The 24,289-nt window shown below is 45.8% G+C and overlaps 1 protein-coding gene across 5 annotated transcripts in view; it reads left to right on the top strand.

The window, feature by feature from the left end:
• Positions 1–24,289, top strand: part of ZMYM2 (zinc finger MYM-type containing 2) — a 2,192,903-nt gene that overhangs the window by 22,280 nt on the left and 2,146,334 nt on the right. For 4 of the 5 annotated variants that reach the window (XM_069640238.1, XM_069640239.1, XM_069640240.1 and 1 more), the window contains exon 2: positions 5,571–6,424. In XM_069640238.1, coding sequence (XP_069496339.1) covers positions 5,581–6,424 — 844 coding nt within the window. In that variant the 5' untranslated portion in view covers positions 5,571–5,580. The remainder of the gene's footprint in view (positions 1–5,570; positions 6,425–24,289) is intronic. The other variant, XM_069640242.1, reaches the window with a different exon arrangement.

The following is a 24,289-nucleotide window of genomic DNA, read 5'->3' as shown; positions in this document are numbered from 1 at the left end:
CGTGCTATCTCGAATAGTCTTTGTTGCCAAGTTCGGGATTGTTATGCTTCGGAATCTAAACGATTCCCTATTGTGTTTATAAAGTCTTCTGTGTGTATTTGCTTGGTGTGGACCATTGCCAGGAGAGTGGCTTGGTCTTGTTTATTGTCTTTTATTGCTTCGTGTAGTTTAAGGAAGGGTATCATGGATTGGGAAACCACTGCCAGCAGCATATTTTGTAGTTCTAGCATTGTTGTTGGAAGTCTCTGATTTTCATTGTAGTCATTCTGTGGAGAGTGTTTCCCTCTGTCGTCAGGTATTGGGGTTGGATAATTTGTGTTTCCTTGCACTGGCGTATGAAAGGATTCTTCGACATCATACTCGAATAGTGTTGTTTTTGGTTCCTTTTTTATTTTGAGATGCAAATGATGTGGTTGTTCTTTGTGAGGTCTTTGTTTTTCATGAGATTCGCTAGTTCTGCTGGTTAGGTTTATTTGGTAGTGGCGTCGAAGTGCAGGAAGGTGTTGCTAATTGTGTTGGATCGCCGAAGATTTCTTTCCTTCTTTCTGCACTATTCATGATGGATTCTATTTCAGTGATGTCTAGGGATAGACAAGCTGCTTTGCCTGGTGCTGTATTCAAGGGGCAATTGAGAGGTTCTTTTAATAGTTTTTGAGCTGCGTGGGTTTGTAGCCACTGTAGTTTTGCCTGTTTCGCTTTTTCTTTTTTAGTCATCCCAGCCATCAGTGTCCCTGGAGTTTTCGTTTGGCTTGATTGTTTAGATAATTCTTCATTGTCTGTTCGGTGCTGGGTGTTCGTCGATGTTTCAATCAATGGCAGAATTGTGGTTGTCTTTCTCTAGTTGAATCGTGGGCGATGTTCGTTGGTGTTTTGAGCTCGATTTTTGCGAGGGTTGGGTCTATAGCTGTCTCGCTCCGTTTAGTTCTATCCTTCAGTTCATGTTGCATATTTGGTTGTCTGTTAGCTTGGACGTTCCCATTTTCTTCTGTGTGCGCCTTGGGGGTTGGTTGGTTTGGTCATTTTTTTCTGTTTGTTGATTTTCAGTTTGGTCCCAGCTGATTGGGATCTGTAGGTCTTGAAGGCTTTGCTTTCCTTGATTTATTTCGGTCGGGCCTTTGGTTTGTGCGCATTCTGGTTGGGTTGAGGATTCACTTAGATTTTCTGAGGAATTTTGTTCCAATTCTTCTGGTTGTTTGACTATTCCAAGGTCTGAGATGTGTGTTTCTGGATTGTTTTGGGGGTATCGATTTTCTGTAGGATGTTTGAATTCTTCTTTTGGAATGCTTGTTTCATTGTGTTTGAGGCGTCTGCGTGAAGCTTTCCTCTAAGCCTTGTGTTTGGCTGCGCTGTCTGTCTTTTTTTGCAATGAGGCAGACATGTGGATTCTTGACGTCTCTAGGGGTTTCGTCGATTTTGGTATTGGGAGAGTCCCAGTTTGCATTTCAGAGTGGCGATGTCTCTTAGAGCAGCAGTAGAAGGATTAGTGCTGGTCGTCGTTTTCTTGTTGCAGCGCCCAGGATAGGATCATGGTGGTGCAGGTCCCTGTAGTCTCCTGCATTCTGATAGGTTCAAGATCGAATGAGCACTTTGGGCGTTACAGTGCGGCACAGGGTGCTGGGCAGGATCAAAGGGGATAAGGCCCTGCAGTTTCCTGTGTTGTGCAAGTTTCAAAGTTTCTTGTTGCAGCACCTAGGACAGGATCAAAGGGGAGCAAGCCCATGCAGTCTCCTGTATTCCAGTTGTTTCGGATGTTCACTTTGGACAGTACGGTGGAGCGCAACATTCTGGCCAGGATTGAAGTGCAGGAAACCCCTGCAGTCTCCTTTTTGTTTTGGTGCTGTTGCAGTATTCTTTCGGTCGGAGTGTTTCCGTTTGACCAGGATGGGGTAGAGCAGGTTGCTGTGCAGGATCAAAGGGGAGAGAGCCCCTGCAGTCTCCTTTCTTATGTAAGTTTCAAATGAATCTTCATTCGGCACCCCAGCACCCCCAGGGAGGTGGTAGCAAAATTCTACCGTCTCCTGTGTTATTAATGCTTACGCTGTTGTTGCGGCACGGTGGAGCACTGGGTGCTGGGCAGGGTCAGAAGGGAGAGGGCTCCCTGTGTTGATGTGAAAGCTTCAAAGTTTCTTGGTATAGCGCCACGAAGATGGTAAAGTGCAGGATCAAGGGGAAGTGAGCCCCGGCAATCTCCTGCCTAAGTTGAAGAGGAGCTTTCCTAATACAGAATGCGGTGCTGTTTTAGTGATCACAAAGCAGGGTTCAGATACGAGATCTATCGTCCAATGACTGCCAAAGAATTGTCACAAGGTGGAGTCTGCTGTGTTGTCAACGTTACAATGATGGAGTAAGACCCACAAACGGCTCTAGGGAAGCGCTGATACCCATGGACTCGCAGCCCCCACGGAGTTCGGGTGAGGCCAGCCACCTTTGGTTGTTTTGGGGGGGCAAACGCACAGGGCGTGTGTGCGTGAAACACTCGGCAGCGGGCAGGTAAGCTAGCAGGCTCAGCAGCGGGCAGGTAAGCAAGCAGGCTCACGGCTCGTCTGGTCACAGTAGAGCTGCTGGAGCCGGCGTGCGTGGGTGAGGGAGTGAAGCTCCGGAGACACGCTGCAAGGCGGTCCTCTCACTACGGTTAGAGCCGATTTACGGGGGCAGTGTCCCTGGAGGAGCGCTGGGGTTCCGTCAGGATTTGGAAGGAAAGGGAGAGTGGCGGGCGGGGGGGATGTTTGCCGTCACTCACAGCAGGGGTCTGTGTGCGCCGAGAAGGGGCAGCGAAAGGTGTGGGGGAGCAGGCCTCGTTGATGGAATGGTAGGTTACTGGATGGAGGGGGGGGGCATAACTGGGGACAGTCGGGAATGGGGGGAGGTGGTGTCACTCACCGCAAGCAGGGTTTGGATGATAAGTTACTCGTGGGCATTCAACAGTAAGTTCTTTTTGCAGAAGTCCCTTGTTCTTCTTAGGGAGTTGAGCGGGGCGGCGCCACGGAGCCTGCAGAGCCCAAAGACCAAAAGACTCTGCAGCAGACTCTGCGGCTTCCTGGGTATTTTGAAAGCAAATTTGGTAGCAATAGAAAGAGGACTGGTAGGTTCTTCTAGTAAACTGGAGCAAAAGCAAATAGTCCTGCACTGTCACTGTCCCAAAAGACACTGCAGCAGACTCCACCACATTTAGATCCCCTGTTAGTATGACATGTCCCTCTGCCATCACCTCACGTTCAGCTATTGTCGCTCTAAGAAATCCATCCAGTTCTCGGCATACACCATCGCTAACGTGAACGTGTGTGCTATAATACGGATTTAATGAAGAGTATCACCCTTGCTTGTCCCCCTTTGATTCTAGAACCACCAGATCAGGAATGTTTTTTGAAAGCTTTTAGGACCCCTGTTGTCTTATCCTTCGCATTAACTTGAAAGATTTGGGGTTACGTCTGCATCTGACCATCGACTTGTCGCTCCTGCGAATGTGGCTATCATGGAGTGTGTGAAAATCTGGTTTCTCGCGCCTCAAGAATACGTCCATTTTGCATCACCTTTTCTGGGAATTCAATCCCCTGATATTATAAGTGATGATTCTAAATCCCATTTCGAGTCCTCCTGCTGTCCTACCCTGTCCCTTCTATTGGGTCCCTGTTTTGTGTTCCCACTTGGGGGCCTTTTAAGGGGTGTCCACTTTCGAATTATTGCCCGTAGCAGGACGAAACCCCCCCCCCCCCCCCCCTGTTCTCCTTTTGCCCGTCTCGCCATCCCAGTTCCATCATCTAGAAAGTGACCGCATGTACTGCAGCTCTCCTTCTCTTCCCCCATTGCTTCACCCCTGGCCGGTCCCTGGGTCCTTGACAACTGCGGGGCTGCCCCACCATGCACCAGTAAACTACCTGGGATCAATCAAGCAACAGTGGAGAGACCAAACTAACGCTCTCCACTAGGATTCCAAGCGAACCACCTCACTCATCTGGGCCCCCCCTTCACTGCCCCAACTGCCACTCTGTGGTCCCGAGTGTATCTCCTGCAACGCCCTCTTGCTTAACCACTCCCTACTGATCGCTGTATTTAAGTCGGGCGACAGAGGAATTCCAGCTAATTGATACTCTAGCAAGGTATTTGTCACAATACTTTTTAGGGCATTAAATCAATGGGTCTTGAAAAAATATATATAAAATGTTCTTTGGACGTTTTCGGTCAGGCCAAAACAGGTGTTACGACCGCCATTATTGGTGGAATATATTGTTTATAGTTTTTTTATTGAGGTGGGCCTTTCCCTTACCAAAAGCCTCTCCCACCCTCATCTAACCTGTTAACCCACAACCCCCTATATAATTCGAAGTAATTTCTGTCGGAAAGAACACGGGATTCCGTTGATTAGTCGTGCATTCGACTGTGGTAACGGGGCTAAATTATGGAGGAAACTTATGAGCTGGGGCATAGATAAGGGCCTGTTATACATGCTCTGTCCACTCCATTCAGATACTGCAGCCAGGGTTTGCTTGATTTATGTGGGGAATTCACTGATTTTGATAAAAATCAATAAGAGATTAAAGCAGGGGTGGATTCCAGCCCCCCTGCTCTTAAACCTTTTATACAGCTGATCTGATGGGCAAATCTTCCCACCTAAAGGGGGGAATGAACATCTGAATATGCTGGCATACGCAGATGACATCGTCTTATTGGACCACGCCCAGATTGGTCTTCTGAGATCAATGAAAACTCTAATAGCGTACTCTGAGGAGCATGAGTTAACTCTAAATTGCATGAAAACATACACCATGTACTTGGGAATAAAGTAGAGCGTTCCTAGAGTGAACTGGAGGGTAGAAGATTATAAGATCGAATTAACCTCTGAGTATATTTTCTTGGGATCATTGATCTCAAACAGACGAACGGAAGTGTATCTCGTGACTAGCATTGAGCTGAAGACTCATAGGAAGTTTGGGGCCATCAAGAAATGTATTAGAACCCACAATGGGTTTAGTATTAGCGGCTTTGTCTTAATCTACAAAGTATAGTTCCTGTAATTTTGTATAGGCTTGAGTGCTGTGTTGTCATGGGGGTGGACAAGTGGCTAAATCGTCTCGAAGGAATCCTATTGAGGCGTATTCTAGAAGTCCTCAATTTTGTACCCGTCTGTGTGCTTGTACTGGTGCTGGAGCTAACATCATTAGACACTATGCTAAACATAGTGTTTTGTGGTTTAAGATTAATAAATTGACCACTATTTCGTTATCCCCTATTTGGTATAGACGTTGGTGGGGAGCAAATCAAAATTAAATGCTAAAGGAATTTAGACACCTCGGTCTTGCCTTTATTGAGTGGAAGAAATTGCATAGTACGGTTATTTAAACAATGTTTCTCCTTGGTAGAGGGGCTACCACACTAATGAGTAGCTGTTTTATTGCATAAGGTTGCTCTTGGTTGCCATCCCCATTCTCTTCCTCTTATTCTTTGTCCCCTGCCGTCAGGTCCAAAATAATCTCTGGAGATCAAAAACCATAAGGGGAAAAAAGATTGGAGGTGCGGGCGGGTGCATAATTGGTAAATTGCTTGTTTTTTTAATTGTTTTTTCTTTGTTTCAGGTTTTTTGGAATGGACACAAATTCTTTAAGAGGATACGAATATTCAGAGCGTTCTGTTTTCTTGGGGACGGCCACTATGGCCACCGGTCTGTCAAACATTGGGAACTCTTTTGGAGGATCACCTCATCCTAGTATAGTTTCAGGACCTATCAAATATCGGACTTCTACTATTGTGGAGGATGATGATGATGTTGTTTTTATTGAACCCGTACACATTGCAAATAATCCTCCTCAAGTTCCAGCAGATCAAAGAAGCAATGTGTTTTCAACTTCTAGGAATGGTGAGATTCAAGTCCAGGACCTTAGATTGCGCCCTACTTCGAAAGACGTAGATTCTCAAAGGGATGGCATAAGTGAGACCATAATAATTGATGATGATGACCCAGAGCCAAATCAAGTGCAAGAAAATATTACTTCCAGCTTTCATGAAAGGCGAATAGCAGAGTCAAACAGACCCAATGATGTGGAATTCTCCAGTTCCAGTTTTCCAAGGAGTAAGGTAAATGCTGGAATGGTTGCTTGTGGAATAACCACAGAACCAGACTCTGAAATTCGAATTGCAAATGTCACCACTTTAGAGACCGGTATGTGCACTGTGAATGATGGTCGCCTGGGAAGTACAGAACGGCGTGATATGAACCTAATGATTACACATGTAACATCATTGCAGAATACTAACTTGGGAGATGTATCTAATGGACTCCAGTCAAGTAATTTTGGTATCAATATACAAACGTACCCTCCATCTTTAACTTCACAGACAAAGACCGGTGTAGGACCTTTTAACCCAGGTAGAATGAATGTGACTGGAGATGTTTTTCAAAATGGAGAGTCTACTGCACATCACAATCCTGGTGAGTGAAAGTTTCTTCATTTTGATAAATGTTGCGCATGTGACTGCTCTGTTGGGCTCTGGAGCGCCATCATTTGTGGTTTTGAAGCTGCTGGCTCGGTTATAAGAATAGTTGGTCACCTCGCCATTCTGCTTCAATCTACTACTTTCCACAGGTTTCTCTACTTGATTGGTTTGTTTTCTTTCTGCAACCTTTTTATACTGGTTTACGGTTTTAGCAAGTGTTTTCAAATTACTCTGCTTATCTGTCTTTACTACATGAGCTTTGATCCCTTTAGCAAATTTTAGTATTCAGTGTTTGCACACTAGTTTAACGTTTCTTATCCGCCTATTATTCTAAGACTGCTACAATCAACCATTACACTGACGAATACAAATTGTATATACGAATGAATAATCTTGTTCCCAACGTGGCCAGACCATTATACCAATTGGCATTAGAGCAATCTACTTCTGTTTCTTTTCTACCTCCATATCCCCAGACTTTTTAAATGGTGCTGGGAGAATAGGTATTATATTTTCTGTAATGTTGCTAGAAAAAGAAATACTGTTCCTCAAAGAATGAGAAACACTTGTGTACAGGCGCATTATAAATGCCATATCATATCAATGATCATTTATACAAAAAGGATTTGGACCAAAAGTTATAAAAAAGGTTTTAAAGGTTAGTATTACCACAGCTCAACACTTGGTAGAGGCTGATCAGAGTTTTAGTCCAAAAAGCTATGACGGACGTAAAACACATTAAAATGAACAGGCTGCTCAGTCAATTCTACCTAGCTGTATTTTGTAATGAGTGTACCGGCAGTAAACATTTTTTTCATGTTGCTGATGTGCTTGTCTTGAAAGCTTTTTGAATAGTCTTTTCTAGGATGGTTGTTGGTCTTCGCTGATGCCTTTTTAATTGTCGGTCTTCCTTTTTTTAGTTTAATTTTAAAAATTGAAATCGTTTGAATCCGCATAATGAAGACAGCTGAGAACTGTTCCTAAATGCATAGTTGTTGGTGAATGTTTCCATGTAAAGCACTGACTTGTCTGTGAAAATGTTTTTTGTATAAGGGAGCTGGTTATGTCACACAATCTATGCCACCCTTTGACTGTATTTAAACACTGGAACGTTTACTAACCATGTTTGGCCCTTAAAATAAGCTTGGAACACATTTTGATCATTCAGAAAGCAGAGATTAATAAACAGCCAAATATCAATCTAGCCCCTTTATAAGAAGCATAAATGATCCATTGATCTACTCTTTGAGTGATTCTTGATATCAAATACCCCTTTAGTACTTTGTCTCCGATTGCTGCACTATAATACCTCAGTTAGGTTGAAATTAGACCAAGAGGGACAGCGGACTGGAAAAGTGCAGCATAATAGGGAGGGTGAAACAGGGTTGTGTCACTGCCCCTCTGGTGTACAGCCTCTACGTCCATGACATGCCGGTGGCTATAACTGCTTCTTGCAATTGCCCTCCAAAAATAGGGGAAGCTGTCTGTTCTGTTTTGGCATACGCGGACGATCTAGTCATTTTTGATCATACCATCAGTGGTCTGCGTAGATCTGCCATGGCACTTTGGGAATATGCCACTTGTAATGGTCTCGCCATTAACCTTGACAAAACCAATGTCTTGAGATTCACCAGTAAAAGAGTTTCTCGTGTCAACCTTATGGTGGGCAATGTTAAGATCTCTTACGTAACACAATATCGCTATTTGGCAATTGACTATGAGCCCTGTGTTGAATATGTGGAGTGTAAACATTCCTGAATTAAGCGTACAGCGCAAGTAACAGCTTTAATTGCCAGTTTTACAAACCAGCAGGGAGGCTTCACGCTATGGGGTACGCGCCAACTTTATTTGCAAGCATTTATCCCCTAGAAGCACTTTTTGAGATAGATCTCAGCTGGCTTCAGGTCATCGAAGGGAAATTTGGCGGTGTGTCCTTGGCTTGGCACCGGGAGTTCCTATGGCCATTATACGATTGGAACTGGGAGTACCCTCGCTGAATGCCATTGTCATGAAAAAGAGGTTAGGGTTTTTTCTGAAAATGTTTAATGGAATAAACAACCCTCTACTAACAACAGTCTATCGGGAACTTTGTAAGAAACAAAATCCCTACTCACCTATTTAGCTGATAGAGGCTGGTCTTGGCGAGGAGGGGGGGTGCTCGAAGTTGGTACAGAATGCACTAGACAAGCGTGTTGAAATGTGGGATTGGTTGGAGAACTTTGCCCACCTCAGCACGCTGAAAGGTTATCAATTTGTGCAATATAGGTTATATTCCTTCATGAAACCACAGGCTTGCCTTAATCTCTGCCCCTCTAAAAGGTTGCAACGCTTTATACTTCTACTCAGGATGGATCTGCTCCCGACCTTGATGGTCACGGACAGAAGAGCATATCCCAATGGAATAATGTATTTGTCAGGTTTGTAAAGCAAGCAACGCATTAAAGTCAGCCAGACATTTATTGACACAAGGTGGTAGCATGATAGATTTAATCCACCATTACATTGGGAAGTACACCCATGACCTGGCAACAATCGATGATTCATCCTTTTGGCACCATTATATTAATTCCGAGAGCATGCAGGTGTTGACTGCCTCTTATAATATCTGGCTATGGATTGAAAAAATATTGGGCATTCCGTTTTGAATTGCAAGTGGAATACAGTGTTTGTAAACATCAAACTATAGATCCTGCTTACGCCTTGGGAAGTTGCAGACTGTTGAGATTTGAGATCCTCAATGTATTGAAGCTCTGATGTTTGTTTTAATTTGTGCTCATTTGTGTTCATCCGTTCAATTAAGGTGGAAGATTAATTTGGTGTGATTGCTTTTCCTCTGCTGCTCTTTCTATATTTTTTTATTTTGCATTTGCCTTATTTTTATATTTTTTCTTTTAGGTCCTACTGTATGTGGTATTGTGGTATTATGTAATAATGCGATTTGATTTTAGGTAGTATTCTATGTTTATATGTTTAAGTGTAGATTTTATGTGTAAAGTTTATTAGGTAAACTGTATGACATTAAATTTATTATTAGTACTCCTACATCCTGTCCCCTTTCCACCATACTGTATGGGCATCCTTCGCTAGGGATCGGAAACAACCTTTTTCACCCAAAAAATTGTCTTCCCCTTTAAATTGCGATGGGGGCATGGGCCCAGGAGCATGTGCTCCCTTGACTCCGCCCACTGGCACCACTCCCTAGTCCTTTTTTCCACATGGACTGGAGCGGACCTCTTTCATCTTAGGCTGTGGTTGAGGCCCTATTATTTTTGCTTGTAATTCCACGCTACAACTTAATGTTTCCCTTTTTTTTTTTTTCCATCTAGCTAATTCAGAGTCATAAGTACTCTGTCCTCCGGTGCCACGCTCCACCCTGCCGCATGCCGATGATGGTGGGATTCAGCAGGTGTCCAGCCTGAGAGGTTTCCTTCCCTACGTCTGATCCACACACGCTGTGCCTTCGGTGCCTTGGCGAGGACCATGGAAGGGTGTTATACTTGGCCCACAGAATACAACTTCAATGAGGAAAGAACAAAAATGCTTACGGGGACGGCAATAGTCTTTGATAGAGTTGCAGTGCCCTGATGTGAATGGCCTTTGGAGTAAGACCTTCCCGATGATCGACCACACCAGCTGAGAGAAACCTAAAGCTAGTGCAGTGAATCACTGGGAAGGGCATGGTATTCCCTGTTAAGAGAAAAACCAGTATGATAGTGCTGCTGGATTGAATCTTCTCCTAAAAGAGGAGGAATGGAATGAGTATTGTATCTAACAGTTAACCCCCAACCTCTGTGTGAAAAAGTAAACATAGAATTCTCTTACCTTAGGACGGGAGGAGCAGGACCTTGATCAACTGGAAGGATCCAAGGAAACAAATAAGGAAGAAATGTTAGTGACTAACGCGGACGGCACGAGGGACGCACTAGTGTCAGGTTGGTGCACTTATGTCAGCAAAGTGTCTGGAGTCCAGTGCACAGTTAAATTTGGAAAGCAAATTACCAGCTATTAACAATCCCAAGTGTTCCAATGGAGGGAGTATCCCAATAAGAAGCAGAAACCGCACGTGGAATAGTAACACTGCCAAGAGCTTTTTCCAAGCACTACTGATAGAAAACCATACCGTATTCACTAGATGGTATGCAGTGGTAGCAGAAGTTGTAGCTGAGTAGCGGACCCTGTAGCTGGCGTTAGAAGCAATCGCTGGACGATACGATTTGAAATTGTCCTTGATAATGCTGCAGCAGGAATATGGCACTGAAAACGGGCAGATTACAGTCGGCTGCAAGATCCAGGTGACTGAAGTTCATGTATGATGGATTTAATACCACTGAACGGGTGATCTGCCGCGGACGGCATCAGCCTATATAGGAACACAGAAAAACAGTACGCTCCATGCGGCAAAGCAGCTGATGATGGAAAACAAAAGGCGCAGAAAGCGCTGCGGGAATGCGAAGGGTGAATTAAACTCAGTCAATAACCACTGTGTTCAAATGCCAGGTAGAACGGCTGAAGTACTTGAGAAATGTTGCAAAACTGGCGTAGTAACACCAGAGCTTCAGAATGGAATTGAACTATTTCCGAAGCACCAGGCTCATACACTGCAGTGCTTAAATGAGGACAGTCGGGCTCCCAAGGCATGTGATACTGACTCGCAGAACGTGCGAGTCCTAGAAATCAGACCCAGCACTTGCACCATTTCCATGGGAACCTCCTCGAGATCCAATAGCAAGAATAGACCGGTCTGGCAGCTGTTCTCCGTGCAAAGTGCTGTTTGGATTGGAATGCAAAACTTATTCTGGCAGGAGAATGAACAGAAGCAGTAGGAGCATATTTGGCATTACTCTGGGAGGGCTGCTCGGCATGCAAGATGCTCACCTCACGCTCACTGAAGAACTGCTTGGCCAGGTGGAGGGAGCTGTTCTCAAGATCACCATCAGAGCACATCAAAGAGTATGTCCGGAGGAAGACCAGGCCAAAGGTAGATCCCATGTTTTCATACTCGGAGGGGTCATCCAAGACATGCTGCCTGCGGCACCCATGCAACCTCGTGTCTTGGTTCATATAAGAGTACCAGTGCAGGCCCAGGTCCCGCACTACCCCAGGCACCCATTGCTGCGGTGGCTCCACCCATGGCGCACCTACTCGCGCAGACCATCGGCACGCTGCAAATGTCCGCTGTACCCTCCCCCCCCCACACAGTCCACCAGCAGCCCCGAACCTGCAGGACACAGCGGGGGACACACACGATGAGGAGGATCGAGATACCTCCTCCTGAGGTAGGGCCTTACATGAAAGGCTGGAGGGAGTGGTGGAGTACCTAGGAATACTGCAGATGCAGGTCAAGCAACCAGAGGTGGGGGTCTTGACAGAGGTGCTTACCAACCGGTCAACCACCAAAATGGGTATCCCGTTGCAAAAGGATGTCGAGTCCCTGGCAAAGAAGGGCTGGATAAAACCCCACTCTAAACAGCCTACAAACGAGTACCTAGATGCCAAATATCGGCAGAAGGAGGGGGAGGGGACTCCCTCATTCTGTCGGTGCACCTGCAACCTCATTCTTCGGTTATTGCAGCAGCATCAATGTATGCAAAGACACAAGCCTCCACGTCTACACCTACTTCGGCCCTCCTAGGCCAGGAAGAAAAACTCTTTGAGGCCTATGGGAAGAAGATATATTCGAATGCTAATCTCCACCTGCGGCATTGGCGGGACACCATGCTAGCTGCTGTGAACCAAAAGCTATGGCAGGATATACCTTCCCAAACTTCCGGCACACAGTCAGGCGAGATTTGAGGCTGGTCTGGCAGAGGCAAAGATAGTGACCCAGGACACCATGTAGTCAACAGTGACACATATGTCTAGCCACCGTTATGAGGAGGACCGCATGGCTTGGGGTAACCAAATTTAACCGTGATATGCAGGAACTCATTCTCAACCTGCCATTCGAGGGGGAGCAGGGACTTGTTTCACTAATCTACAGATGAGGAGCTTGGCAAGAAGAAAAAATTGCTCCCACAGCAAAGTCCCTGGCAATTTTGACTAAGCCTGTGTCTAAGAGCTTTAGCCAGAGTCGCCCACGCTTTGACAGAGATGGTTCTTTTGGTTTCCGGGGCTTCCAAGAGCACCGTACTAGGCAGCCCGACAGGCCGCCCAGCCAGCACCAAAGGAAGTGGCACAAATCGTCACATAAGGATTTCTTCCATTACCCCTCCCAGGCACCATCCTCAGAAGGGAAGAAGCAGTGACGGTGGCATGCAGATTCACAGTTCTACGATTGGGGGTGGGGAGGGCAGGCTTTATCTTCACTTTCAGTCCTGGTGGGAAAGATCCATGGCCCCATGTATTCTCAACAGTTTCCTCCGGCTTCCGCCTACCGATACCTCCATCTCCTCTTCACTCCTCCCCCCTCCTCCCCACCCTCACAGATTGGGAGGGCAACTCTTCTGGCAGAGATAGCGAGCCAGGTGGTGGAGGAGATGCCAAACTCACAGCAAGGCATAGGTTTCTACTCCCGCATCTTTGCTATACAGAAAGAGCCAGGCTGGCCTGAGAGTTGTCCTGGACCTTTCAACATTGAACATTTCAACATTGAACCTTTCCCAACCCCTTCAAAAATTCAAGATGGTTACACCCTCTGCTCCCTGGATCTGAATGATGCTTGGCTGCACATCCCGATTTGGGAGCCCCATCATGCCCTCCTACACATCAGGATCATGGGCTTTCATTTCCAAAACAAGATTTGGCTGCAATTCGGCCCAGATGGTTTTTACAAGGTTAATGAATGCAGTGGCAGCCCTGCTCAGAGCGGGATGCTACCACCTTTATCCATACCTCGATGACTGGCTTGTACGAGCGTAGTCTCCCAAGGGAGTCCAGCGCACAGCAGCCACCCTTCTGCACATGCTATACGGATTGGGGTTTTCCATCAACCTCAATTCATTTATTTCCCACTCAGTCCTTAACATTCTTGGGGCTAATTTGGGTTATGGGGGTGGAAAGGATCTTCCCCTCTGAGGACAAGATCACGGCAATCAGGAAGGCCACGGGGCACTTCTTCTGCAGATCAGTAACTTCTGCATGGTGGTAGCAACACCTGCTGGGAATATTGGTGGCACGTCTCCTGGCTGTGCCACACAAGGCTCAAAATGAGGCTGCCTCTACATTTATCAGCCTCTTGGAATCAGGAAACTGGCTCCCAAGCGGCTCTAGTCAGCATACCCCAGCACCTTCACCGGACCTCTTGTGGTGGAGGACAGAGGCCACCCTGCTAGTGGGCAGGCCATTCAGGCAGCTACTACCAGAGGTAATCATTATCACAGACTGGTCCCTGGAAGGATGGGGGTGGGGGGAACCCCTGGACAAGCACAGTGGCCACAGGCTCTGATCGAAGCAGGAACAACTTGAAACGCATCAATTTGCTTGAAATGATGGCCTTCTTGTTTGCTCTCAAAGCTTTCCTCCCATGGCCGGCAATAAGGTTTGCATTCAGACAGCTCCACATGCATGTATTGCATCAATAAGCCAGGGGTAACAGGTCTCTGCAGGCTCTCCATCGACATAAGGGAATGGGCACTGTCGAATAACATTTCCCTATAAGCCAGGGGGAGTCCAGCCTGGAGGCGCAGACTCCGCTGAGCTGGGGGTTGACCACTACGAATGGCAGATGAATGAGGGTGTCCTGAGGGAAATCTTCAACAGGTGGGTTGCCCCTCGGGTATACCTATTCACCACCCTGAGCAACAGGAGATGCCACCAGTTTGCGTCCTGGATGGGACGAGGCAGGGGCTCTCTGGGGGATGCGGTGCATATTTAGTGGAACGACATGTGGGCATACACTTTTGCTCCCTACCCGTTGATTCACAGGGTCATCTGCAAGGTCAAGGAGTCGCAGAGGCTTCGTCTCCTCTTGATCGCGCTGCAGTGGCCTGCCAGACCTTGGTTCTCAGAACTCCTCCAACTAGGCCAAGGCACAAAGTGTTGCACTGTCTGGATGTCAGACATGCTCTGAGATTTTACCTGGACAGGACTGAGAGCTTCTGCAAATCGAATGCCCGGTTCATCATGTTCGGTGGGTCAAAGCCAGGTGGCTTAGCATTCAAGGCATCAGTAACTAGGTGGATGGTGATGGCCATCAAGGAAGCGTACGAAGACCAGCACATGTCTTGCCAGAAAACATGCACGCCCACGCGGTCAGTGCCAAGGCCGCTGCTGTGGCCTTCCAAAGATGCATTCCATATCAGCCGATTAGCAGGGCGACTACTTGAGCATCTCTATCATCCTTCTGCAACCACTATTGCTTGGTCACCAGCGCCAGGTCAGACGCAGCTTTTGGCCAGGTCGTTTTGAAAAACCTGTTCTCCTAGATGGGCATCTCTCCTCGCCAAAGGCTTTAATTCAGTTGTAATCGCCTATACCGTATGGAGGAAAGGGGACGGGACGCAGGAGTAATTGTTTCTCACTGTAGTGACTAACGTACTCCTAGTCCATTGTCCACTTTCCTCCATACGTTCCACTATCCTCCCCCTTAAGAAACGTGTCACTGGGCAATTGTAATATAGCAGACGCGTCAAAGGGGACTGAGTGGCCCCAGTTGGTGTAGTCAAACGAGTGCATGCTCCCGGGGCTGCGCCTTTGCACGCTTCTAAATTTAAAGGGGAAGACCATTTTTCGGGTGAAAAGGCTTCCGTTTCCCGTCTCTAGTGTGGGACGCCAATAGAGTATGGAGGACAGGAGACTATGGACTAGGAGTACGTTACTCACCATAGTGACTAACGTATAATATTTGTGCCATGTTCTTAGTTTAAAAGCTTAAATTTACTATACTAGACAATGGTCTGTTTCTTAGTTTGGTTCCAAGTTTTAAAGTTTGAATTTACCCATCATTTACATAATCGCTAGAAAAGGGCTCTGCAATCTTTTTGACTATTCAGATGTTTTGGACTAAGACTTCATGATCCACCTTTGATTAAGGATAGAAGTCCAAGATATATGAAGCGACAAGGGTTGCAGAGCCCTGCACTGGAACATGCTATGCAAGGTATTGATACTCTTTTCCTTTTGTGTTATTCGGAGTATGTCTGCACTCCAAAAATAAGGCAAAGTTGGAACATATTTAAAAAGATTCGAGCTGTACCTAAGCTATCAAATGCCAATCTATTTTGCAGTGTCTCAATCTCCTCTGCTCTGTGTACTCTGCTCCCTCTCCGTCTGTGTACTCTGATCCCTCTCCCTCTGTGTACTCTGCTCCCCCTCCCCCTGTGTACTCTGCTCCCCCTCCCCCTGTGTGCTCTGCTCCCCCTCCCCCTGTGTGCTCTGCTCCCCCTCCCCCTGTGTGCTCTGCTCCCCCTCCCCCTGTGTGCTCTGCTCCCCCTCCCCCTGTGTGCTCTGCTCCCCCTCCCCCTGTGTACTCTGCTCCCCCTCCCCCTGTGTACTCTGCTCCCCCTCCCCCTGTGTACTCTACTCCTGCTCTCTCTCCCTCTCTCTCTCTCTCTCACTGCGCTCGCTCTCCTCTGCTCTTTCGCATCCTCTGCTCTTATTCTGTCCTTCCCCTTCCCAGACATTTGAGTGTACTTTTAGGGAGTTTTTGTTTTTTAAAAACTGTCCGTCCTTTATTTACAGATGTATCATGCAGAACTAATGCAATCCTGACTCGTTATACTTCATGTTCCTGAATGGCCACTGTTTGTGCTCTTAACGTAGAGGGATATGAAGTATGCCAGGTTTCTGTTCTAGCAGATGTACGAGTGCAAATTGAGAACTCTATACAAAAGTATCTAGTCTTGTGCGCTGGTTCTAGACCCAGGCATCTTCAGTACCTTTGGTAGTCTCTGGAGGGGGGGCCAAAGCTACAGTCTCAGTATGAGTGCTCGCGCTCCACAGAGTGACACTAATATATCATCGAATGTTCAAGGTTTCATGCAAACACAGGTATTGTCTTACAATCTTGAAGTGGGAAAGCTTATTATAACTCGAGTATTACTGGATGTGCATTTGGCCAGACACCAGGACAAATCGCTAAAGGGCTCCATAATGGCGCAACCTGACTCATGTCAAAATAACACGAAAGGGGACAGAATTGAGGGACGTTTCTGGGAAGAGTGATGCTTTCTGGGAACAACAAAATGATGTTAACCATCAACATCCCAATGCGCCTCCTGATGTGCAAGCTGTCCAACAGCACATCAGCTGGCAGATTGATGATCAAATTGCAAAAGCTGTTAAGTTATTTTGGTAAGACCGTAGCCATCCAGGAATCCCGGAAGCTGGATGCTGATGCAATTTCCCTCTGAGATGCAACTCTCAAAGAGTCATTCTGTTACATCGAAATCAAGATCTAGGCAATAAACAAAGAGTAAATGAGCCTCAAAAAGCGACAAATAGGCAGGTGAAAACTAACACTGCCAATAAGAAGCGTGCTAATCTCCATCGGCTGATCAAGTGTCGCCCTGCGCCAGTCGCTTCTTATACCATGAATAGAATTAGTATCTCGGCAATATGTGAGGTCAGTACTTTACAAGATATTACATCTGCAGATATTGACGAGGTTGAATTTGTCCCGGATAATGATGGCTCCATCGCTATAATCTGGTTACAATCCAACTTTGTGAGAAATGCCCTTTGGCAAGCCAGGATGGACATCTTTGCGCTTGGTTTTGTTTTGGCCAGGGGTCCATTCTCCATTGATTCTGAGGGGAATTTAAATCTGGTCACCAATGTTAAACAGTTGGAGATCCCCAGACTGCAAAATAAAACCTATGGGGAGAGACTTGGTTAGTAGACAAGGCGGTGTGGGAAGATCACCCTATTGTTTTCCATGCTTCCAAGTCCGCTCCTCGTGGTCGTCCATCGTCTGGTATGATAGTTGCGATCAGAAATCATAGGAATTGGCATCTCACTTGGTGGGTTGCGCCAAATCTTTATTTATTGTTGACAAAGCTCACCTTTCCAGGTGGGGTTGCTGCAATTCTGAACATGTATCGCAACCCCAAAGGGATTTCTGATGATGACTTTTTCTGTGATCTGGAAAGTTTGTTAAATGTCATCTCCAAGTCTTCAGAAATAACCAATATCATAGCAATGGGTGAATTAAAGTTAGTTATTACCAGAAAACAATCCCAAATACAATTTATCTTGCATAAAATGGTATCTTCTGGCAAAAGACCGAGTGCTCTTGATGTGCAATGGGTCTCTCCCAGGTGATACGACTCATACAACCTGCCAAAGAGGAGGAAGCACTTAAATCATCGACTATGCATTTGTAGACTCATGCACGTTTGATTCAGCAATGAGCTTCAAGATAATTCCCCAAATGTATAGCCACCATAATATGCTAAATCTAGTATGGTTGGCCAACGCTGAGGTTGTGCACAATAGTTGCTAAGACTTTGCCCAAGTTATGACAGTGAACAACGCCCGAATGCGCTTATCGTGGAATCCTCGGACTCTGTCAGCCTTTGACCAAAATTTTGAAAGTAGTTACCATGATGGTATAGCTGCCACTGGCGACTACACTTGCTTTTTACATAGTTATCGTGAGAAGGTGCATTCACGTTCTCATGTCCAATTTCAACCTTGGTATGAATTTGATGCAATGGTACAATCAAAAAAGGTGTTGCGCAAAAGCGCATTGCCTCATGAAACCATGAAAATAAGCATGAACTGATACGTGCTCTCCAGTGTCAGTATAGGAACAGGTTACGGTCGCATCAAATGCAACTGTTACAAACATATGGTGAAGCCATGTTGGGTATTATTATACGTAAAAACACTGCCCAAATCTGGGCTCTTGTTAACATAGCTAATAACACAGCCCAAAAACCATTTCCGCTAAATGGTGTCAACGAGACTGACTGGGTAGCGCATTTTACTGCTATGTATCAGAGACCAAATTTGGATACTACTTATTCCACTCTAGAGTCCTCCAATTATGAAGTTGTTTTAATCGAGGAGGAGGATATTCTCTTTCAAATAAAAAAAAATCAATAACTTTCGTGCACCCGGACCCGATGAGCTTAGCAACTTTGTATTTAATCAGAATCCCAATACTTGGGCTAAAATCTTATATAACATCTTTAGCCAAATCATTACCACTCACAAGTTACCCTCCTCTTGGCTACCGGCAGTTATTATTCCAATCTTTAAGAGGGGAGATCGGTCTGTGGGGAGTAGTTACAGGCCCATCGCTCTATTGGACGCTCCTGGGAAATTATTCTCTAGGAAGTGTATATTGGCCTTCAAAACTGGTAATGTATTGGGAATTCTAGCTGATCAAGTTTTTTTTTTTTTTATCAACTGACACTTTCTTTATCAGATGGCGACTTAAAGTTGTTCATGTAATGGCTTGCATAGATGTATCGTTAATCACTCTCCTTCAAAACCCGATGCAGGTTAAAACGAGACTCTTTGATATGGATTGGGCAAAAACTCGAGAAGAATGCACAAAATATTGTGACTTTGATCCAGACTTGTTTGGAATAAAAAAACATAGCTCACCGCCGGAGTAATACTTAATAAAGGCTCCTTCTGCGTTACATAGAAATGACTGTCTCTGATTAAGATTAAATCTGTGGCCTACGAGACAAGTTCTTGCGCGTAGGATAGTCATCACAGAATCTTTGAAGTTCTGTCAAGATTAATCCAAAGAAGAACATTTAAGACATCTGCTGACAGAATGTAGGGCATTACTAAAGCAACGTATGCAACACTTTGTAATTTGTGGAGCTTTATGAAGTTTGCACCTCTGACACCTTGTGGGTAATGATTCACTCAGGTTATTCCACTAAAGTGAGAATATGAACCCTAGCACTGTTATATGGACTAATACTTCAGGAGAGCAATGCCGGTTTGGTGGAGATGGATTAATCTCCAGTAGCTCAGCATTGTCCGTATGAAGCACTTGTTTATTTCATTCTGGTTTGGTGGAACTGGGTTCTATAGCAAAAAAAAAACTAGTGATGTTTAAATATACGTTTAGCATTGTAAGGACTGCAATATGATGCCCTACTTTTTTTCTTTTCTTTTATTTGCTTTTATCAATCTGATACTGATGAAATGCCTCTTAGTTGTAGTGTTTTTTTAGTTCTTTTTCATTCTTTTTTTTCTCGTTTACCTTGTCTGTCTCTTTTAGATAGGTTTTAATCTGAAATTTATTGTAAAGTTGATTTATTTCAGCTATATCAATAATAATTAAAAAAAAAAAAAACAGAGGCCCTTTTTAGTAAGGATGACCGAGTATAGTTTTGTTTGTTCTGAGTGTTAAAGTAGGTGTTGATAGTCCACAATTTCGTAGACCTATGAGGTGGCTGGCGTGTTAGTAGATCCATGAAGTGTGTGTAAGGTGGAGGGGGATCATTTGAGAAACGGTGCAGTAAATCTGTGCTCTAAACCAATCCAAAGTAGGTATTTTTCCTCTGTTCATGTTTTATAGTCTTTCTCTGTAGATAACGAGCAAAAGGGGGTGACCGTTGAATATCTGAATTCACGGTTTTTCAGTAAATTGGGGGAGTGTTTTCCCACGCCATGGCCGTTCTAGTTTTGGCCTGTGTTGGGGAAGGAAGAGAATCATTGGGGACTTTTCATCTCTTAGAATGGCTTTGGGTAGAAGCCTTTTTCAGCAATTGCGTTGGCATTCTTGCAAAGAATATAGTGATGAAATGTTTCTCTTACAGTGGGAATGGTGGAAGCACCGTAGTATGTAGTTCTTCCACTAATCTGTATTAATGGTAGATTTTTCTAGTCATGTAGGGGTTTTACAGAGGTGACTAACTTGTCGACACATAGGCTGGCTCTGAGGAGCAACAAAGTGGTTTCTTTAGCAAAGGTGACTTCAGACTTTAAAGGCACACCCCATATTTGGATGTGATTAACATCCATACTGAAATGCTACTCGTCAATATTTTCTGTTCCCACATTCCCCCTTAGTGACTTATCCAGACATCTTTGCTCGTCACACTTGCTCCTGTATAGATTGGCAATGCATGACATGCTAACGAAATGTGACAAATCTACTTCTCCAGTTCTACACTTGAGGTATCTAGGCATGAATCGAAGGCTGCTATTCTAGCTAGGAAAGTGTGAGATCGTAATGAACCTGTTGACAAAAAATAAGAATGGTTGTTGGTCGAGAAATAGACCAATTCATCTAAATGCAACAAGTAACACAATGCACTCTTTGATTCCACTTTAACAAGGTGGGAGATTAGCACATGCCTTTTGAAACCTAATCCTCTCTGTACTGGATATCACAGAAGTAAAACCAATAAAGCTACTATAGCATAGAAACCTATCACCAGCTACATAATGGCGAGCTGCCATTATATGCCAGGGGAACCTCCCCCATCACCCCCTCCTCCCCTTTCATCTTAGTCCTAGGACAGGGACATTACCACCATTTGCCAGTGCACTCTCACATTTTCATCTACATCCCGCTGTCCCCGGGTACTCGAAGTATTGAGTGCAGCCTCGCATGCCCATCTATTGCATCCTACAAATCCTTGTACATTCAGGTACTCCCGCATATGTGGTGGGCAGCTGCATAAACGTGGGTTCTGTCTCCTTTTTGTCCGGTTGGGCTTAATATGCCTGCTACTGCTTTCATAAGCTGAGTGAAAGGCTTGTGTTCACAAATGCCCTGATTCTGCTTCAGTCTACCACTTACTAACGTTATCTCAAAAAGCTTTTTGTGCCATGTGTCTTAGCTTCTTGGGGGAGGGGGCTGGGCTCTTGTTGTCCTATGTTGCTGCATGTACGCTTCCAATGCCAGGGAGTGAAAGTACACGTTGCTCCCCCTGCTGCTTCATGCCAAGTGCCACCTCATGGTTTAAAAGAGCTGCACAAATGGCTCTGGCATGGCATGTTTTAATGCATTTTGCAGGGTGGACTGTGTGGCATGGCTTACCCATGCCCTCTTTTTTTTTTATTTTTTTTTTTTTATTGATCAGCTTAGGTCTCCCCCCTGCAATGCAACCAAGACTGATGAGGGCTTCGGAAGGCGCAAAGACCTGTATAGTGTGAACAGGGTTCTTAAAAGGGCGATGAACAGTGGTTTAGGAGTTTTTCTATGGTTGTAGAGTAGATCCTAAACAGCCGTTTCTATATTGTGGAAGTATGTATAGAAGGGCTATTTTTATTCAAACTAGCCATCTGTCCTAAAACTGAGACTGTTGGGTTGCTGCAAGTCTCTCTGCCAGGAAGTCACCCAAGACTGGAGTAATTGTAATGCACACCATAGTCTAGGGTCGCCTCCCAAAGTGGGGATCACAAGCCCTGATACGTCCCACGCGGCTACAAAAGAAAAAGTGAATGAATGTCCATACTAGATATGTATACACTTCCTCCACTGAGCAGTAACCAGGGGCTGCAGATATATGTTCGCCCTCAAGATTGAGGACTGTTCTCTTCACATTATAGTGATCCCAAAGTTCCATAAACCAAAGCGAATCAAAAATCCAGGAAAATCCAAAGTAGTCAAAGGGAAGTCTTTTGTCCCAACACAGTCGAAGAAAAAATCCTTTAAGTCCAAAGAATTCTGGGTATATTAAAACCAAGTCTGTGAGGAAAGCAAAATCATTCCAGAAGCAGAACAAGTGTCTGGTTGAATCAACTGTTATGGAATTTGTTGAGGAGCTTTGCACTCCTGTTCGGCCTGGTTTATTGCTGTATGAAGTGTCCTGCGTTGGCACTTCACGGCGACTCTGCCTTCTGTAAATTGTAGTGTGAACTGATTGCAAATGGGTCTGTTGCGTGTGTCCACACAACCACCCATTATTTCCCAGTTCTGCTGCGTGCTGAAGGCCATATGGTGTGATCTTCCTGGCAGCCTAGAAATCTTGACACCATCAGTGAGGCTCCTGCAATTTGCTCTGTTGATATTCTAATTTCCCGCGGGGTGGGTGCACAGAGTGTAGGAGCACACACTGTATGTATGCATCCGAAAGACAGACTGTTTTCTGGCGAATGCAGCCTCTAACCTTCTCTCTGGCATGTTGCAATTGACAATTCTCTACCGATGTACAAGACTTTACTCACTTGATCATTTAAAACTGAAAATACTTTTATGTCATACAGAGTGGGGCCTGGCGCTGTGGGATTGGAAGTCTTGAGACCCTCTAGCCAGGATCCAAGATATTATACCCCCACCGCACCCCCCCACCCTCTTTTTCCCATGGATTTTGACTTGCAGCTGCTCCACACTTCCTACATAGCTTCTGCTTTCTGTCTTAGTTTTTTTCTTGCACTTGTCCTGATCTGGATTAGTTGATTTCTCTTCTCTAGTCTGTGACACTTGCATGGTTTCAGAAGCCTGATTATTCTTTTATTTTCAATGTGACTTTTTATTGGCATTTGTAAATAACAAAAGCTCCATCATTCTTTATGACATGCTGTTAACGTGTAAATCAACATAACCTCAACTGAGGTGAACGAGAACAGGAAGGAAAAAGGAGAAGAAAAAAGAGAAGGACGTAGGTACTCTGGGGTGGTCCGGGGGAGGAGTCGCTGCAGTCTCGGGTCAGGGTTACAGGGCACGAATTCAGTGATTGCGATGGGTTGGACAGCTGCGTACCCAGATTGGGGGGCAACCAGTCTCTCAGTCCATCTTCGTCAGCCAACGGAGAGCTGGTGGTTTTCTGGCCACTCCTGGAAATCTCTTCACAAAGTCTAAAAATGGGTCCGAGGTGCTGTGGAACTTGCTTCTGTTGCCAAGGCGGATGGCAGTGATTTTCTCGGCTGAAGCAATACCTCTGCACTTTACCCACCACACAGGGATTGCTGGGCCCTCCGGGAGTTTCCATAGCTTGGCGATTGAGATTTTGGCTGCAGTCAGTAGGTGTGTGCAGAGATCCGCCAGATAACCAGTCATCGGGAACTGTCCTTCTCCCGTATCTCCCAGTAAGACAATCCCCGGGGCCCACGGGATCGATAGGCCTGTGATATGTTGGATCTGCTCCAAGACCTCCCTCCAGAATCTTTCCGCTTTCGGGCACGACCAGAGGAGGTGGAACAGTGTTCCTGTGTCTGCACAGCCTCTCCAGTGGGGCAGTGGTATGGTGGGGTTGCACTTGTGTAGGATTTCCAGTGTCATGTACCAACTATAGCAAACTGTAATGGCTCCCTCCTTATTCGTCACACATTTGGAAGTCTTGTGGGTTCTCGTTCAGATGCGCTCCCAGCTGGCCCTGTCTAGTTCTCGGCCTAGATCCCTCTCCCACTGTTTTATGTAGGGCTCCTTGGATTCGGGATCTGTCCTGTCCAACAGCCTGTACAGGGTCAAGATCTTCCCCCTGGGCGGGGTTGCCGCTAGTGTGCGTTCCAGTGCTGTAAATTCTGTCCATGTGCCTTCATTGAGTCGTGTGACAGCCAATGTCGGAGTTGGGCATATCGAAACCTCTCGCCCTCTGGCACCTGGAATTTCCTTTTGCAGTCCTCGAAGGTGAGGAGGGTGTCCCCTTCATAGAAGTCCACCACGTGCTTCAGGCCGCCCGCCTTCCATTTGGGGAAGGTGTTTTGCCCTTGTCCTGGGGTGAAGTCTGGGTTCTCCCAGACTGGGGAGAGCGGGCCCACAGTGCTCCTGCAGTTCTACCTCCCGGCCACCTGTTGCCAGCTGCCTACCGTGTTCCTAGTGGTCCTGAGGGGCCCGGTGTTTGGGGGATACTTAGGCCATGTGATGTGTGGGAGGGATTCCAGTGGGTATTGGCTCAAGTCCTCCTCCAGCTTCAGCCAGCGGGGTTTGTTGGTGCCTGGTTGCCACATAAATGCCACCGAGAGCTGGGCGGCCAAGCAGTACCTTTTGACCTCGGGACTCCCAGGCCTCCGGACCCAGGGCTCCTGAGTAAGACTTTCCTGGTCACCCGGGGTTTCTTAC

Source organism: Ambystoma mexicanum, chromosome 7q (assembly GCF_040938575.1).
Source record: "Ambystoma mexicanum isolate Mex_15411 chromosome 7q, UKY_AmexF1_1, whole genome shotgun sequence".
Lineage (NCBI taxonomy): Eukaryota > Metazoa > Chordata > Amphibia > Caudata > Ambystomatidae > Ambystoma > Ambystoma mexicanum.
The sequence above is the reverse complement of the archived record's forward strand: the minus strand, read 5'-3'. Positions and strand labels throughout refer to the sequence as shown.